Source organism: Scomber scombrus, chromosome 3 (genome assembly GCF_963691925.1).
Source record: "Scomber scombrus chromosome 3, fScoSco1.1, whole genome shotgun sequence".
In the NCBI taxonomy this organism is placed as follows: Eukaryota; Metazoa; Chordata; class Actinopteri; order Scombriformes; family Scombridae; genus Scomber; species Scomber scombrus.
The window spans coordinates 16,218,431-16,236,292 of NC_084972.1; the positions used below are offsets into that span (position 1 = coordinate 16,218,431).

Sequence of the window (17,862 nt, forward strand, 5' to 3'; positions counted from 1 at the left end):
ATATTAAACTATTTTATAGAATACATTAATGACCTGCACATTTCTCTCAAGGTGAGAAAACATCACAATGCGTTTTTCTCACTGGTAACGGAGCATCACTGCCACAATTTTAGAGATTAGTGAAGAGTTTAGTATCTCTGAGATTCCTCTTCATAACTACATAAAACTGCAAACAAACTTTTTTTTTTCATTTAAGTTATTTTTAAATGATTTTGTTGTTATTATCTCATTGTATTGTGCCTTTCTTCACCCTGATCAAACCTTATTGACCAGACTTGAAGACATGAACTACCAGCTGACATGTCTTCAAACAATGGATCTTTGTGGTTGATTTTAATCATCTTTTGAGATCAATAATTTAAGTACTGAAGTTGTATCCAATACACTGGCTTAAAGGTTTGCAAAATATTTACTTCATCCTGCTCAACAGAAACATAGTGTTGATTTTTCATTGAATTGTTAGCAAAGAACCGATTCTGCTAATGTATCAAAGACTAATGTGCTTGGCATTTGACACATGCTGCTATGACTGAATGAGTGCAGTGTTGAGTGGCAGTTTACTACCGTCCTCACGGGTTTAATCCAAAAAATGTTTAATTTTTCCTGGAAAACACGTTAGTTTTAGAAAGTCTCTGGTCATGGAGAGTGGATCGGGTGTTTCTCAGAATCAGTGGTTTTCTACAATAAATTGTCCTGTCTTGTTAACACAGTGCAGAGGCATCTGAAATGTGTCAGGCTACAATTTGATTTTGCACACATTGAGCACAATAAGGAGTTTCATGAACTATCAGCTTTACTTTATGCTTGATAGCACTGCTTAAAAAAAAAGCTCTGCAGTAGATTGATGACAACCAATTAATAATCATACTTTACACGTGTAAAAGAAAGATCAATGTCTTAAACCTGATATTTTTCCTGTTGGTGCTGTCCAATAAGCAAACCTATTGAATCTAGACAACAGAATTGGGCTAAAAAATAATCACAGAACTTGTGTGAATAAACATCTTCTAAAAGTGGTCAGAAATTAACTTTGGGAAAGACACTGACAGACTGAATAACTGAATTTTCGTAGATCCTCCAACTTGACTTGAAAAATGTGTAGATTAGCAAGATCTTCCCCATATGTTTATCAAAAGTAATATTTTGATTTAATTTCATAAAGTCTCAAAGTTTATATCCCCATGGCTTCAAGAAATGCTGCTTTTCAGGGGTCTTTTGCAGGCTACACGGAAGCCACAGAACCAGTCCATACTCTAAATTATCATTTTAGTGATTGAACAATTCCTCCGTTCCATCATTATTAAATTGAACTAAATGTGCAGAAACATTTATGATGTTTTTATGAAGAGGAATTTAGAAAGCATTTGGTTTTTCAGTTAAATTTAGCTCATCATGAGTGTGGTTCTCTATGGCACCAAATACAGTTTCTCCATGACTGAGCCAAAGAACCACCAATTCCTGCTCTTTAGCACTTTTTGCTATTACAGTTGTAAAAATGGAAAGTTAGTCAAAGTATATGACGAGATTTGTATATACAGTGTGACTTAGGAAGAAAACCGCAAAAGGTTAAATTCCTCTTTTAATTGCTGTCCGTTGAACCTTGTAGATGGTAAAAATGTCTATTATTCAGTTATCTCCATTCCGTTTTGAAGGAGACTCTTAGAAAATATCATTTGGGGTTTCATTTTTTAAATAAATGTAAATGTTTACCTAAATTTACTTATGTTTTTAGATTTTTTCTTAAGTGAAACCACAATTACCTGATCAGAAAGTTGGCTTTAGTGCACATTGTTGTGATTCTTAAAAAGGCACAATGCACTATGGTGATTTTTTTCACAAGTACAGAAACACAAACCTAAGTAGGCAATGCTAAAAGTTTCTCTTCCAAAGTAATTGTTTCATTTAATAGTCCAATTATTTTGCCTTAATACCAACAATTAATTCTGTGGTCATGTTGAGAAAGAACTGCTTGTAAATTGAGTGCTTAACATCCAGCAAAGACTCCAAAAATTCTGTTCCCTGCTCTTTAAAATCTGACATAAATTATCATTTGACATCGTAGTTGTTGCACATCACTGAAATTGTCATATAAGTTTGCCAAAATAACCCCAACTGATTTCTTACACTAATATTCACTGTATATTCTTTATTTAAGCAACAATTAGCAACTACAGACACCCGGGTGTGATACTTCATCAGTTGGTGTGATTTCTGTGTAGTACTTTGCTATTGTGCCTTTGGCCTGAGGTCTTCTCTACATTGTTTTCCCCTACAGTTGAAATTTTTACATTTTTAAGTGTTAAGCTTTTCCCCATAACTGTTAATCCTGTGGTGCAAATGCTGCACATTACGGCCATATTTTATAAATCTTTACAGCTGTGGACCTAAAACCTACTAGTAGGCAGAATTAATTTATCATTTTTGCAATCAGTTGACTATAGATCCATCAAGAGGAAAGGACTTTGATGCTGACCGCTAAAGCCAAAGAAAACTTCTATTGACCTGATCCCTCAGACCTTTTGTCACCAAAATTGTACAAAAACAGTAACAGCTAGGACAGTTCATGTTGTAGGTAATCCTCTGCTGAAGTTGTATTTAAGTTGCAAATTTTGGAGGAAAACTCATCTGAAAAGGTTTCGCCTTCTGTCCCCTTCACACGTTGAGAATGTGGGTGTAGGTGTTTTTCTTTTATTGTGCTACTGACAGTAATGTGCTTCTAAACCTGATGCATGTGGTACCAATGCCGTTTGCTCCTCAACCCATCTTTCCATTTTAATCTTAAGGATAACCAAATGAAGACTTGGTCTTGACTTTACCTTAAAAAAAAAAAAAAAACCTTTGTGAAATCTTGTGTTCAAATGTTTAACTTCTGAAGTTTCCCTTGTTGCACTGTTTCCTTCAGTTTCACTCTTCGTTCACCTCCCGACTGTAAATGGTCTATCGCTTTAAGTAACTGCAGAGCCTTTTTAAGTGTATCATGTAATTATGCATTTGCGTAATTCGATCTTAAAACTACTGTAAGTTTTGTACTGTAAGAAAATCTATTCCAAATAAAATATTTGACAGGCCTGTTTTTCCTACAACTACAAACACACGATAGCAAAGAACAATGAGCCTTACACTTTCAAAGTTTTTGTAAAGACTTTTCAATTTATTTGCCAGGAGTACAGCATGTTCAAATACTGCTTTACATGGGCTTTGGAGGAGCTCTTGGTGCACCAGCCTGAAAAACACAAAAACAGAAGATTGATGTCAGGTCTCACTGCTTGTCAACAACTCATTAAGCAAAGCTGTAACTAATCATCTACTGTGAAATAAGTATATTATAAACTAAATGGTGATCTTGTCTGAGCAGATGTGACAGTTAACAGAGGATAGCAAAGTGGATGTAACTCACAGCTGGCCTGAATCTGGGTGGTGGGGTGCGGTCTTTTCTGGCCTCACAGGAACGGTTCCTCACCACCTTACTGTGGATGGCACAGCTGACACAGTAGTGCAGTTTCACGTAAAGCTTGGGCAGAACGTATGCTGCAGAGGGGACACGGGGGAGAAAGGTACAGATGAGTACAAGCAACAAGAGACGAAAATGCACAACAGACCGTTATTGATGTGAAAAAAAAAATCAAATAACACTCACAGTCAAAGACGCTGGCCTCTGTGATGTCTCTCACGGCTGCAGCCTCCACAATGTTCCTGATGACAAACTTCTTGATGGCCTTGTCCTTAGGGACACAACGGGCACAGTTGGTGCAGCGGATGGGCTGCACATGCCCACGGCCCTTCTTTGCGCGACCGTTATTCCTCCTCTTCTTGGTCTGTAAAACAAAGGCCACACTTAGAAAGAGCTACAAATGACTACAGTAATGAACCACACTTTCTTTTTGAACTATCATTTAAGGTGTCTTTTTCATCAAAAACTGCCATATAAGCTAGAATCCTTTAAAGTTTGATTTAAATTATCTAGTTATGGCTGGTTGAAGAAAAACCTTATATTGTATTTAAAAAAACAAAACATGTATTGCTTTCAACTTTTCATATTTATCCAACAATACCCACAGCCCAATGACAAATTATTAATTGCCACATAGCAGATTATTTAAAAGACTAAAATGTCTTCTATTTTTATTATTTTCTTTTCTTTGCTTGTCAATTCAACGTTCAAAACTTAACACATTCAGTTACTTTTAATAATTTGTATCAGTACATTTTCATGTAAGCCTTTCAAACATTTGCAGGAAAAGAACTCAAAACATTTGGAGGTCCAATTCAGCATATCACTAAAAAAATAACCATGCTTTCATTTCAAAGAGGCTCTGCAATCACAATGTTGTAGAATAATTATAATCCATTCATTTGTGTCTAATGTATTATATTTAGACCGTAGAGGAGTATCAACAGCACAGGATGACATTACAACAGCCATTATAGAAAATATAATATCATGTTTTCCGCTGGTTTATTTTAAATGGCGTGTTAGTTAACATCTTGAGACTAATAATCTGCTTATATTAACCTATATTTCTCCGCTCACTTGTCTGCACATTAACAGAAGCGTTACCACATGAACACATGCACAGAACGGTTAGCCTGCTAACAGCTAGCATTAGGCCCCGACTCATTATTTAATCATTTAGAGCGATATCTGAGAGCAGATTCCTACATTGTGGTTGACCTATGTGATTAAAATACAGGAGAAGGCCCGATTATGTGAGATTATTCGAATAAAATTACAGTTTTTTCTGTTTTTGCCGAGCGGCCATCACAGTCACGAACTCACCATGTTGCACGGGAAGCTGGAAAGAGGACCGGAAGAGGTTGCACCGCGAGAAGTAGTGCAACTCCGCTCCGCCCTTTGACTTTTTAATTTATTTTTATAATAATAATAAAAAGGTTTTAGATTTATTTATTTTTAATACTTTTATTTGAAAGAATATAAAATGTAAATAATGTACATGTTTTTTGTACAATACATTTATTATATTTTTTAATCGCGGAAGGATACTAGTGTGCTTAGGTAGACACTCGAGCAGGCAGGCGTCACCCGAGCCCGAGAGAATATAGTGCCTTTGTGCGACGCCGTGTATTGAAGCAAACCTACCTGTTTTGTATTTTTGTGACACTCATTGACTGTATACAAGATATTAATATCGGTCATTATGAATTTTGAGGAATTTGCATTTTTTTTGCTTTACAAAAACAAAGATTTGAACAAATTCAAAGCAAATATGTGTATCAGTCGAGGAAGTCAAATTGTGGAACATGCTTGAAAAATAATTGAAAATACGTAACTCTCTACAAAAAAAAATTAAGATAATTAACTAATATAAAACTGAGGCACAAATATTATTGTATATGAACTTTGTGGTGGATTGTATTGTTCATGGGAGCCCTGGTACTTTTGGTGATAACCGTGCATAGGCCTATATAAGGAAGAGTGTGTGTGTATGCATGTGTGTAGTTACACTGTATTGTTGTGTGTGTGCATTATGTATGTAGCCAATTGTTGTGGAGGTTTTGTGTTCATTGTGTACATTGGTATTTATTGAATAGAATTTCAGCCTACACTTTTTCGCTCAGAAACTGCTTTATTTATTTATTTATTTATTTATACTTGGCTTGTCATTAGTTGCGGTGGAGATAACTATATACAGTCAATGGGTACAATGTCATACACATTACTTTAAATGTGTAAAGTAGTTACAGTAATAACAAACAACTTGCAACTTGAAACTGAGTTGATGACCTGCTTCAAGGAACATCATGTCTGCTATTATTGAAAGTTGGTTGGTCTTGGTGGTAATGTGAGGGCAGATTGCAAAAATCTGCACTGCATTACCACACAACATTGATGTAACTCTGAACGGAAAAGATAATAACACAGTCTTCACTGCCATGGATAAAATAACTCAAGCAAGTCTTGGGCCTGCAAGTTAATTTTCATAACTTGTGGAAATGAAACCAAAGGCAGAGAAAAGCTGTAAATCTAAAATTCAGTGGTATGCATGGGAGAATATTGGCAGTAATGTAAGTGATTTTATAGTTAACAGGATAAAACACACATGGTGGAGCTACCAACAGTAGATAACTGGCTTGAAACCAAATTAATAGATTAATTAGATGGACAGACTGACTTTCATTCTAAGATTGAGAAATTATTTATGCACTGCAAGATGGACAACATGGATTGTGTATTTGTTGGAAATAAAGAACATGACAGGTGGTTTTCCCCTCTCATTATATCACTCAATAATCTCACTTAAAAATATAATTTACTTGATTTGTCATGGATAATTACATACATATTATATAGAGCTGCATTAAGACTTGCTGTCCATAATATACACTGTTGGTGATGTGGATGACATGGTGCAAAAAAAAACAACCCAAAAAACATAAGATCTGTAGATAGCCAAGTGGAAACCAAGCAACAGGATGAAACAAGTAAAAAAAAACTAAACAACCCCACCAGTATAGTATTATATCTTTTGCATCTAACATTTCCTGTATAGTATTGATCAATAGTTTGTCTAAAGTTGATGTGTGTGCAGTTTCCTCAACCTGCAACTGCAAATCTAAATCCAATGAGAGGCCGTCAGATGACAGTGCAGTAGAGAGTTTATTTATTAAGAGCTCGGTAGAGATACTGGTACTCATGATGATATCAAAGCAGAGGATCTCTTAAGAATAAAGATTTCATTTCATTCAATTTGACAAGATCTTCACGACATGGTTAAAACAGTTTTCCATCCCTTCTTACACAATTCAGATATTTCCCTCTCATCTTTGGCTAGACCTTCAAGTAGATGCAACTTCCTCTTGTACAGTTCTAAACAGCCACAGGAGGTAATCAGATTGCTGAGTGGTCCCTTTCCTCCCATGATAATGTTGTGTTCAAGAGACTAAAACATATTGGGGGGGGAAAGCTACAGATACGCTGATGTTTTATTTCAGACAAATCTGTTAACACTTAGCATTACTCTGATCATTTTTGTTATTGTCTCCTGCTGGTCCAATTAAAAATATCAAGCAGAGATGATACTCCTATCATCTCCAAGGAGATCTCTTAGTAACACTTCACTTTCTTCCTGATTGGTCATGCTGTTCGTCAGTTGTGCGTTTTCTAAATGGTCTGCCCTTTACCTGGTTATGATGAAGCAGGCTTTTACACAAGAAGCTATTCAATACAGTTACAAAACATCCAAAGAAAAGACTCTGACAAAGGCTAATATGAGCTGCTGTGAGCTCTCTGTGAAGCAGTAAAACGTCCTTGCACTTCGACATAATGTCTTGTTGAGATTAAGTAACATCTTCTTACTTGTACTTGTGCAATTTATAATACTGCAATCCTGTATTATGCTGCATAACTGTTGCTTCAATTGTGCTTGTCTAATCTCTTTCAGTGATGAACTGTACAGCACTATTATAAGGCTCTGCTGCAGCTGCTGTTTCTACACTGTAGATCTGTCTGTTCATGAAGCAGCAACTTCTCTGTTTCTGTCTTTTCTGTCAGTGTTGAAACTCTTGGCAAACACCTGTGCATGATTTCTCACACTACCGTACAGACAGTACAAACATCACTCTTACCGAGGCTGTTACAACACACACTGAACTTTAAAGACAGCTGCTAGATTTTCAAGTGACCTAAATTCCAGGTCTTACTATGCTTGTCAAAAGCACATTTTGTAATAAATAAACATGAGGGAAAACAAAATACATTTAAACATTTTTTTATTTAAATAGTTATTTGCCTTGTCCTTATTTCTTCTTGCTCTTCTTGTCCTTTGCTTTCTTTTTGTTAGACTTTTGGGCGTTGGCCTTGTTGTAGAGGTAAAGTCCCACCAAGCCAAGCAGAGTGGGCACCAGGGCCAAACATACGAGGGGCAACACATCATTGATGACTTTCTGCCAGGGCGTCTGCTGCGTCAGTGAGATCACCTCCACCTCAAACTCAAGAACTGCATCACCTGAGACAGATCAAGAACACATTCAGCATTTGTCACATCAGGTATTCATTAGTTTTTTTCCTTTAATTTGCCACTTGTCTGTATATCTGTTGTATTCTTTGTGAATAAATATGGATAGAAAATATAACTTAACATCTAAAAAAAGAGAAAAAACAGTCACTGGCATATTTTTGAAGGACAAGACTGATGATATTCTATATGAATAAAAAACTATAAAGTGATCGTGTTAAGAAGTTTAGTCTGTGTCGCTACGCCTGTAGCGACACAGACTAAACTGTGGTGCAGGTGGTTTTTATAAAATACTGAGCCTGGGGTTTATTTTTTGTTGTTTTAACTGTTCAGTATTTCTGCATTATTCAAGATCAACAGGAGAAAAATGGAGCAGAGAGCCACAGACAGGGGACGAAAGTTAGAAAGTACAGAGAGGTTGCGTAATGTATTTGTTGGTCTTGTTTCGTTTTGTTCATGTAGTTTGTGGATAGTTAGAAAAATGTAAAATAACACCAGCCTCATCCTTAAACAAATGCTCAGTGTGACTGCGTTAATGTTGTTGCTGTTGCTTGTTTGGCATATTTGCCTTTCTTTGCCAGGTGAAAGTGCAGCGAGGGACAGGAAACATGATGAGGCAGAGATAGAGGTTTGACTTGCTTCACGCCTGGAACCAAACCCTAGACTCTGTGGCTACGTGATATGTGTCTTACCCAGGCTACCACGTCGACCTGTGACTGTGCAGATGTTAAATGCATGTGATCATACTGGTGTAGTAGTGTAGAGCTGCAATGTGCAGACTTGTGCAAACATTAACTTTCATTATCTGCAGAGCTTCTGTAAATGTATACTGTAGTAGAACAGAGGTCACTGCATTCAACACCAATTTGACTATTTTATGTCCTTTTATTCATTAATATTATATATATGTATGGATATAAAACAATTCTTATTAATACTGTGATGTTGGTTTAAAGCATATCACCCTTTCTTTGGCTGTGGTTTACAGTTAATGTGGTTTGAACAGGAGAAATCCTTGATCCAACTCTGTGTGCATGTGTTCAGTACCTGGAATCGTAGGGGGGTAACCTTTCTTTCCATATGCGAGGTGAGATGGAATAGTGGCTTTGATTTTTTGCCTGAATGAGAATGAGAAATACAAAACACATTTACTAAGAAAGTGTTTCTCACATCCCATCATAAAACCATTAACCGTGGTATGTTTTGAAGTCAATTCATGAGTGCATGCAGCCATTCAAAGAATCTTTAAGCCCTTTTACTCATAATGGACCTTTACTTTTCACTTACCCTTCACACACGCCAATCAAGCTTTGCTCCAGACCTGATAAGAAAGTAACAAAGAGAGAGAGAGTTAATCAGCAAAGCAAGCACATTCCCCACCACAAAACAAGCTGCAGTCATCTCCTCAATGTAACCAAATCAGAGTGTCACTGATTGAGTAGCACAGCCTGCACCGCAAACCCATTTGTCTAACCCATTTACCGGCAATAACTGTCCTCTTTCCCAGCTCAACAACAAGAGGGTCCCGCGATAGTGATGAGTCGATCACTTTTCCATCCATCAGTTTACCCTGGTCAGTAAAAAAAAAAATCAACAAAAGGCGAGAAATGAAGACATGAACTCAATGTGTTTCCAGTAACTTGCTGCATGCTTCTTCTTTTTTTAAAGTAAGGATGAGAATATAGTGTTTTTGACATAGCCTTGGAGTTACACCATGTAATGTACATAATATGAATGGCCAAGATCTTGAGGAATTAAGCACTTATAGTAGACAACACATTATTTGTGTCTTCCAGATCTGTTTTAAATAAAAACTGTTCTCACTTTATAGTTGCTTTTTGTTTCTGTAAGTCACAGTGCTCAAAGATTGGCAACTTCTATAACACCATATTTCATTGAGCTGCATTATTAGTGTCCAAAAATGCAGCTCAATGTTCATTGCTTTGCATGCTTTGTATTATTGCTTATCTTTCAATTAGTACCTGACAATGAATAATAATGTCCTAACATTAACATTCTCTTTTCTCTATTACTCTGCAGGCTTATAAATCATCTCAATGACTTATTATTTTAAATCTTTTTCAGGTTGACTTTGTTACATCTGTTCTGAGACTACAGTTGAAAAATAACCTCTTGGCTAAATCAGGCGTATTTACAGCAATATTCATGAATGTGCACTATCCCTGTTAAGTAAAGCAATAAATGAACAGAGAATAAACAAAGCAGCAATAATCTTACATGTGTCCTTTGTTTAACCAAAGGCCTTAATCATTAAGGGTTAATTAATCAAAATTCAAAGAGTCAAAACTAGACTCTTAATTGATGCTTTGAAAGGACACACAGTTGTCAAATATGTTGAAAATAAAAATAAAAACTAAACCAAAGAATCAAAAAATTCCAGTGTCCATGCCAGTACAATGTATGGTATGTTTTCAGCTACATGTGCCTATCAGAAGGTATCAAGATCGAGGACATTTCCATCTGGATTTAAATGATTTCTAATAAAATAAGATGTAACAAACTTTTCCGAGTTCACTATTTTATTATGTTGGTTATAATAGTGATATTGTAACTGTGTACTCCACTTTATGTAGTCTCTATGCGAACCTTAACTTCATTACAGTGTATATTTAAGCCTATTTCACTATTTATCTTCTATTGTTCATACTTGTCCACTGTGTCTCACATGTTTGTTGCACCTTACAGCTGAAATTCAAATCATAAAACGGAGTTTTTCAGATCCTGCAGATTAACACGTGTGAGGGCTGATAAAACAGTGTGCCTGGGTGAACTGGTTGTGCTTCTGCCCCAGTGACAGAGCTGTTATTGCTGACGTGTTGCACCGCCCCATCACTCCATAGTAAAAGCAGAAGCGATACACGAGATAAAGCCAAAGAAATCACACTGGCAGGCTGAAAACCACAGTCTGTCCCATGTTCAATCAGAGGGGCATTTTGAATCAGCTGCTGGCCTGCTGAGCTGATTGTTATCCGTGTCCAGGGTCAAAAAACGTACAAACACAGCGGTGCCCATATGGTTCATGCAGACGGTGCCACATAGACAACAACTGCGTTCGTCATCAGCTGGGCCGGTTTCACTACAATCCCTAGTAACAATGCACGCATAACTGTCTGTCTATGTTTCAGCAGACACTAAAGTCCCGTCTCTTTGTCTTACCGTGTAGTGGATTTGCAGCGTGTCTCCCATACTGGAAAGTGTGGAGCAAGTTTCGGGTTTCACCTTGGGTCAGAAGAGTGAAAGTGTTAACACTGTTGCGCGTATTTTGTCAGTGTGTTACAGCTGCTGTTACTGTGTTGTGTGTTTGAATGACATTGTAACACATCTGTCACACTCACCAACACCTCCACCTGCACCTCCTCGGCTGCCTTTTCTTCGCCCTGCACGACTCCGCAGAGAAAAGCGGCAAGCAGCAGCAGACAGACGCTGGTCTTCATTGTGAACTTCTGGAAGAGAGCTGCCATCCCGCTTCTACCGTGTGGGCTCCTTCCACACTGCAGCGGCGAGAGAGAGAGAGAGAGAGAGAGAAGGAGAGAGGAAGAGGGAGAAAGAGAGAGAGAGACGAGCTGCACAGTCTGTCAGTCGACTCCTGTGTCCAAAATGGCTCAGGACCAGGTAATGCTGATGTGTTATAATACTGAAGCGATAAGGACTAGCTGCCAGTGGACGTTGTCCCAACACCTGGGTCTTTGTAAAGAGCCCGCCTCAAACATTCCGCCAGCATCACATCAAGGCTGCCGGGTTGGGAAAGCGGAAATGGTGCTCTTCAGGCGCTGGAGGGCGCTGTTGTGCAGCCTCTCCTCAGCCCCGGTGCTCCGCTGAGTGGAAGCGGCACACACAGTGCTGCCCAGATGCCCGGTATTCACTTGGTTCCTCACCACCTCACCACTAGAGGCCACACAATTCTACACTGGTCCTTTAACAAAAATAAATCCCATAAAAGCACATTTTCAAAAAAAATGATTTCTCTTGAACAATTAACATTCATTGCTAAAATGCAACAATTCAAGTTGAAGCTTAGACAAAAAAACATATTTTATGTGTTTAACAAGCAAAGACTCTGAAGCTGATCCGCTTCATCATCAGGACTGTGTAGGTGCTGTTTAACGACCATCACATTCAGTGATTCAGATTCAAATGTGGCTAAACTCAGATTTTTGTACAGAAATACATGTGACACCAACATAGGCAATTTAATATGCACTAACCCCAGCCATTTGAACACAGTACATATGTTAGTTAATCTGCAGACTATATAGAAACACTTCAGACTGGTCAGGGCAACAGAGCAAAGAGGGCAGCTGCCCTAAGGCCATAGACCCTCAGGGGCCACAGTGACCCCAGATTGACTGTGTGGGAATGAGTCTGTTTTCATTTGATCCAGTGCAAGCACAATATAATATACGCAGATGCTACATTTTCACCTAACCTTGGCATCCTGTCTTGTAGAGGGGCTCAGGTGTGAACATTGAGTTTTAAAACAGTATTATTTCATTTGTTGCTTTTTCCTGAACACATTTATTTTTAATCAAATCACACAAACTAACTGACTCACAGCAGGCCTGGAGAAAAACTGTTTTCCAGTACAAGAGTACTGGTTGGCTTTTATTTTTTTTAAAAATGATATCAAGCTGCCAAGTACTGCTGCCAAGTTTTCCTATAGAGACTTTAAGCCCCCACACAAGCAACACAGTGCTTCTGGCAGATTCGACCTCTGTTCATGTGGTTGTAGGTGGGCAGAGCTATGCTGGAAATTATAAGAGGCCACTGGATTCCATTATAAATAAGAATTATAAAGGAAATTTGTCCCACCTTGGGAGGTGTATTAAAGTTTGAGGTAGACGTCAGTCAAAGTCTGTAGAAGAACGCTGAGCAGCCAAAATAAGTTGAATCACCTGTGTGGATGGACAAAAAAATAAAATAATAATAATCACAATCAGATGCATAAAACGTGTAATGTTTGTGTACATGTGTCCATAGCTAATCAGTAAAAACTGATGTCTGAAGGGGTATTTGAATTGGGGTAGACAGATATCACATGAAATAATGAGTAATAAAATAATAGTAAGAGAGTCACTTTCCATTCATTTTGCAGCCCCAGTTCATCACTGTTCATAAAATACTGCTGTGCATTTTCTAAAACAAAAGCAAGACTGAAGTGACAATATTCCAAAAAAAATTAACAGAAATGTGCCAAATCCTTAAAAAAAAACTCACATAAAACAGGCTGTGCAACATTTAGGTCTGGGTTTGACATCCTACTCTCGCGGTACTTCGTGTACTGCTGAGTTGTCCCCCGGAAAATCTCGTGAAACGTGTAGTGAGCCTGACGACTCCTCAGCTGAAGGTAAGTGAGGATACTGACACCACCATCAACTATATAACATAAATGTGAAGGTCTCGGCAGTGGATGAATTACTAGCGTTGTTGTGCTGACTGTTCTTGGGGCGGGTGTGTGGCCTCAGTGTTGTCCGGGCGGCTCGCTGACAGCAGGATGCCCGCTGAGGTGAGGAGCGGATGGATGGATGGATGGATGACTGTCTCATCGATTCCGCCATCAAAGCTGAACTACATTGATAAATTGGTTCCTGATAGATGCGATAATGAGGAAATTGGTGAGCTTGGGTGGTAAAATGAAGTGTATTGTGCTGACTAAAGCGGAGAAATGTGCGGGGCCGACAGCTGTAACGTCACCTATCACCTACCTAGCATCCCCTGGCTAACGCAGCTAACCTGAGTCACCCGCAGATGAATTAACATTATCACACCGGCCCTGCTCCCAGACAGCCTTAAACCATCGTGTATTTCTACATGAGTGTATGATATTGTGTAATCATTACACACAGCTGGGTGGAGAAAGGGGCTGGTGCAAGGCAGGGACAGTGTGGTGGTCCTCTTCAGCACCATGGACAGGGCTGCAGTGAGCCTCACATCTACTTTATTTGTTTTTATTCCTTATTATCATTTCACCGTTTCTCCTCTGCATCCCTCACAATTCATGTAGAATGGTTAACTCAGTGCTACTCAAATGATGAAGATGCTTTGAGGTATGTGAAAGATATTAACCGAACCACCCTTTTCTCTCTTCTTCAAACTGGGGGGGAAAAAACCTCATTCAGATTCAGACTGTGTATGTGTGATCACTGTGGGATCTTCACCAGGGTGCACCAGTATGTTACAAATGTGGTTGTACATCTAGAAGACACAAGTTGCATTAAAATAACATAGCATCTCACTTTATACACAGTGGATTGTACTGATTGTGTTGAAAAAGTGGGAACATTTGCAGTTCTTATTCTAAGAGCGAAATTTGGATATTGGAAATATATTTTACTCCAACCCTGTGTTCTTTTTTTAAAAACTTTTTTGGCCATTTGTCTGTCCGACCATTGAAATGCAAGACCTGGACGTTTCTTGACGTTCTCTCTAATCCATATTAATTATATTTGCAGTTAATTTACTTAATATTGTCAGTCTGTTTCTCTGCATTGTATATTTACTGTTATTACACATATATACTATATGTTGTGTATCCATCCTGATCATGGAAGAGCGATCTGTCCCCAATCTTCCCGAGGTTTCTCCCTTTAAAAAAACAGCTTTTTTACTTATCTGAAGATCTATGTTTAGAATAATTGTCATCTACAGAGGTAACTCTCGGTATGATCCGACCTATAGGAGACATGGTCCCTCCTTATGTCTCTGTCTTTGTTTTAAATCAGGTGGCTTAGTGGTGGGCTTCAGGCCAGGCCTGGTAATGTAGGACATTTTGCATGTTGCTCTGAGGCCTTGGCATTGTTGCAGGCTAACGTTTGAAGGAGAAAAAGACAGCAAGAAGGTCTGAACAGCTTGTGCTGCAGCCTGGAGACATGGCTCTGACATGCATCTCTTTCACCCTCTCTCTGTGATGATGACTGTGGGCGATTAGCATAGCTTGCACCTGTCACAAGGTGTGCATGTTGAAGTGAGATATTCTGGCATGGTGGTGTCGTGTATTTTTTTAGAAAGGTGAGAGAAGGTGAGCTGGAACATTTCCCTTCATTGTAATTTAACAAAGACCAGTGGGACAGTTTGGCTCATTAGTAATTCTCTCATTATTCACACATGTTAATTATTTAGACCGGCATCATTCATTGGCTGTTTACCTCATACTGTATATGTCAAACCATATAAAATCATCACTAAATGGTTATTTGTTCTGCTTCTTTTCAGCCCTCCGTCAGAATCTATCCCTGCTGAAATACTGAAACTTCTCAGAAAGGCGCCTAAAACCGTAACTGTAACTGCACACCAAAGCTTGAGAAGGCTTATCTGAATCATGGGGAACATCTTCGGTAATTTGCTGAAGAGCCTTATAGGAAAGAAGGAGATGAGGATCTTGATGGTTGGCCTTGATGCTGCAGGAAAAACTACAATCCTCTACAAGCTTAAACTGGGGGAAATAGTCACCACAATCCCAACCATTGGTACGTACATTGTCAAAGAAACATGAGTTATGTCGCTGTGTACACCTATGATGTACCATCGTGTTTATTTCACATGTTGGATGACCTTCGCTCTTGTTGTCAGGGTTTAATGTTGAGACGGTGGAGTACAAGAACATCAGCTTCACTGTGTGGGACGTGGGTGGACAGGACAAGATTCGCCCCCTCTGGAGACACTACTTTCAAAACACACAGGGTGAGCTGAGCTAATCAGAGGGTAACATCAACACTAATGGAGGAATACTTCCCTCCTCTTGTTCAAAAAACAATTGGCGTAATTATTCCTTCACCTTGTGCTCTTCTCACTGTTTCAGGTCTAATCTTCGTGGTGGACAGTAATGACAGAGAGCGTGTGAACGAAGCACGAGAAGAGCTGATGAGGATGCTGGCTGAGGATGAACTGAGGGATGCAGTGCTCCTCGTGTTCGCCAATAAGCAGGCAAGAAACCATCACTGTTCTGCACACCTGTGCATACCCAGTGAATACACAGTACACATACATGAAATCACAGAAACCTACATAACCCACACTCCCATTGTATCTAAAAACTCAACCTCTACTTCAAACTGATGTAATTATTTGTAATCTAAGTGTAGTAATTATATTAACTGTTACGGTAAATGATGAAAACAAGCTGATGTGAGATGTGATAAATCTCGGTAAGAAAGCCAATAAGCACATTTGCCCAAAATAATCTGCTCCTCTAATGTTTATGTTTTTTAATTTACTAGGATTGTAACCAATGATTACCTTCACTGTTATTTAATATGCCAATTATTTTCAGGATTAATCTTAATAGATTAACTGTTGGTCTATGAAATGTCAAAAATAGTTCAAAATAGCATTCACAGTTTCCCAGAGCCCAACAATTTGAAGGTCATGTCTTGAAATTGCTTTTTTAGACCAATAATTGAAAACCCCAAAATTAGAATTTAATATACTGTCAAATATGTCAAAGAAAAGTTGGCTTTACATTTAAAAAAGTGCACCCTGAGACTGATTTGGTGTTTTTCCTTGGAAGGTGAAACCATTAACTGAATATTAATATAAAACAATTCCATCAATCAAGTCAAGTCAAAGTTTATTTATAAAGCACATTTAAAACAACCTCAGTTGACCAAAGTGCTTTACAAGATGAAGACACTAGATAAAATAAAAGAACAATTATGAGTAAAATAAACTATAAAAACACAATAAATAAAACTATAAAAACACAATGGATAAAAGCAAAGATAGTTACACAATAAAATTCAGGATGTCAAGCTCCATTAGGTTTAAAAGCCAATGCACTCCACTAGTTTGGGGCCGCCACCGCAAAGGCTCTGCCACCTCTGGTTTTGAGCCTTGACCTAGGAGCATGCAGAAGCATCTATTCGGTTGACCTCAGTGCTCTGACTGGAACATGTGCAACAACTCAGATAAATAGGGTGGTGCCAGTCGATCGATGAATTAGCTTCACATACAGTATGCTGTATATATGGTAAGTAAGCACACACATCCAAAGTAAATGCATACATACACACTTAAATCCAAACCATAAAACAAACCATCAACTGTCCTGTCTACAGGGACACACATATGCTTCATCACTAATCTTTGACTTTTATATACTGCAGGACAGTATCTTTTACTATTGAACTCTCGCCTCTTTGACAGGACTTACCGAACGCCATGAACGCCGCCGAGATCACAGACAAGTTGGGCTTACACTCCCTGCGCCACCGCAACTGGTACATCCAGGCCACCTGCGCCACCAGCGGCGACGGCCTCTATGAGGGCCTTGATTGGCTGGCAAATCAACTCAAGAACAAGAAATAAGAAGAGAATCGGTAAAAAACCAGCAGCCACAACCGCCCAGCTTTTTATTTTTTTTTGGGAATGGGGGGTGTGGGATAGGAACATGGGATTTGGTTGAACGGTACAAAGCAAGATTCAGGGTTTGGGGGAGATTTTAAGCTTTTCCGTTTCAGTCTGTTTAAGGTCTCCTGTTCGTTTTCAGTGCTTATTGAAAACAGATTCTCATGTCCACATTTAACCACACTAACACACACAAATGCACACTAACTGTAAGCAATCACAGCAGACTCTTGCTTTTCCTGTGTCCACCTCTTGTCCTAAGGTGCATTGTACTGTACGTTAGTCTGTAGGTGCTGTACCGGATCGTGTGTGACTCCACCGTGTCAGCAAAGAGTCCAACTTGACTTTTTATTGATGTTTGTTTTTTAACTGTCGTCCATGCAAAATAACTTTTCTGTGTCAGTCGCACTTCCTGTTTTTTCTGTTCCCTGCGGGGGTAACAGAGCCATGTTTGAGAACAATCACAGCCGGCAGATTCATGTCACCATAGACTTGATTCAGTCTCCCTTTTTTAATTTGTGAGCAATGC

General features: G+C 38.7%; 3 protein-coding genes across 3 annotated transcripts; 1 reads left to right on the top strand and 2 right to left on the bottom strand.

Annotated features, from left to right (window-relative positions):
- Window positions 1–3,129: 3,129 nt before the first annotated feature.
- On the bottom strand, window positions 3,130–4,819 carry LOC133977521 (small ribosomal subunit protein eS26). Its single transcript, XM_062415704.1, has 4 exons — window positions 4,778–4,819; window positions 3,638–3,815; window positions 3,398–3,528; window positions 3,130–3,223 (listed from the first exon to the last, which is right to left on the bottom strand). Exons 1-4 carry the CDS (start codon window positions 4,778–4,780, stop codon window positions 3,188–3,190), a joined length of 348 nt encoding a protein of 115 aa, XP_062271688.1. The 5' UTR covers window positions 4,781–4,819; the 3' UTR covers window positions 3,130–3,187.
- Window positions 4,820–7,711: 2,892 nt separating this feature from the next.
- fkbp11 (FKBP prolyl isomerase 11) lies at window positions 7,712–11,749 on the bottom strand. Its single transcript, XM_062416459.1, has 6 exons — window positions 11,330–11,749; window positions 11,151–11,213; window positions 9,456–9,543; window positions 9,261–9,294; window positions 9,021–9,091; window positions 7,712–7,964 (listed from the first exon to the last, which is right to left on the bottom strand). The coding sequence occupies exons 1-6, from the start codon at window positions 11,453–11,455 to the stop codon at window positions 7,756–7,758; spliced, it is 591 nt and encodes a 196-aa protein (XP_062272443.1). The 5' UTR covers window positions 11,456–11,749; the 3' UTR covers window positions 7,712–7,755.
- Window positions 11,750–13,321: 1,572 nt separating this feature from the next.
- arf3b (ADP-ribosylation factor 3b) lies at window positions 13,322–17,294 on the top strand. The gene is made up of 5 exons (XM_062416135.1): window positions 13,322–13,338; window positions 15,204–15,457; window positions 15,561–15,671; window positions 15,790–15,914; window positions 17,133–17,294. The coding sequence occupies exons 2-5, from the start codon at window positions 15,310–15,312 to the stop codon at window positions 17,292–17,294; spliced, it is 546 nt and encodes a 181-aa protein (XP_062272119.1). The 5' UTR covers window positions 13,322–13,338; window positions 15,204–15,309.
- Window positions 17,295–17,862: the final 568 nt, after the last annotated feature.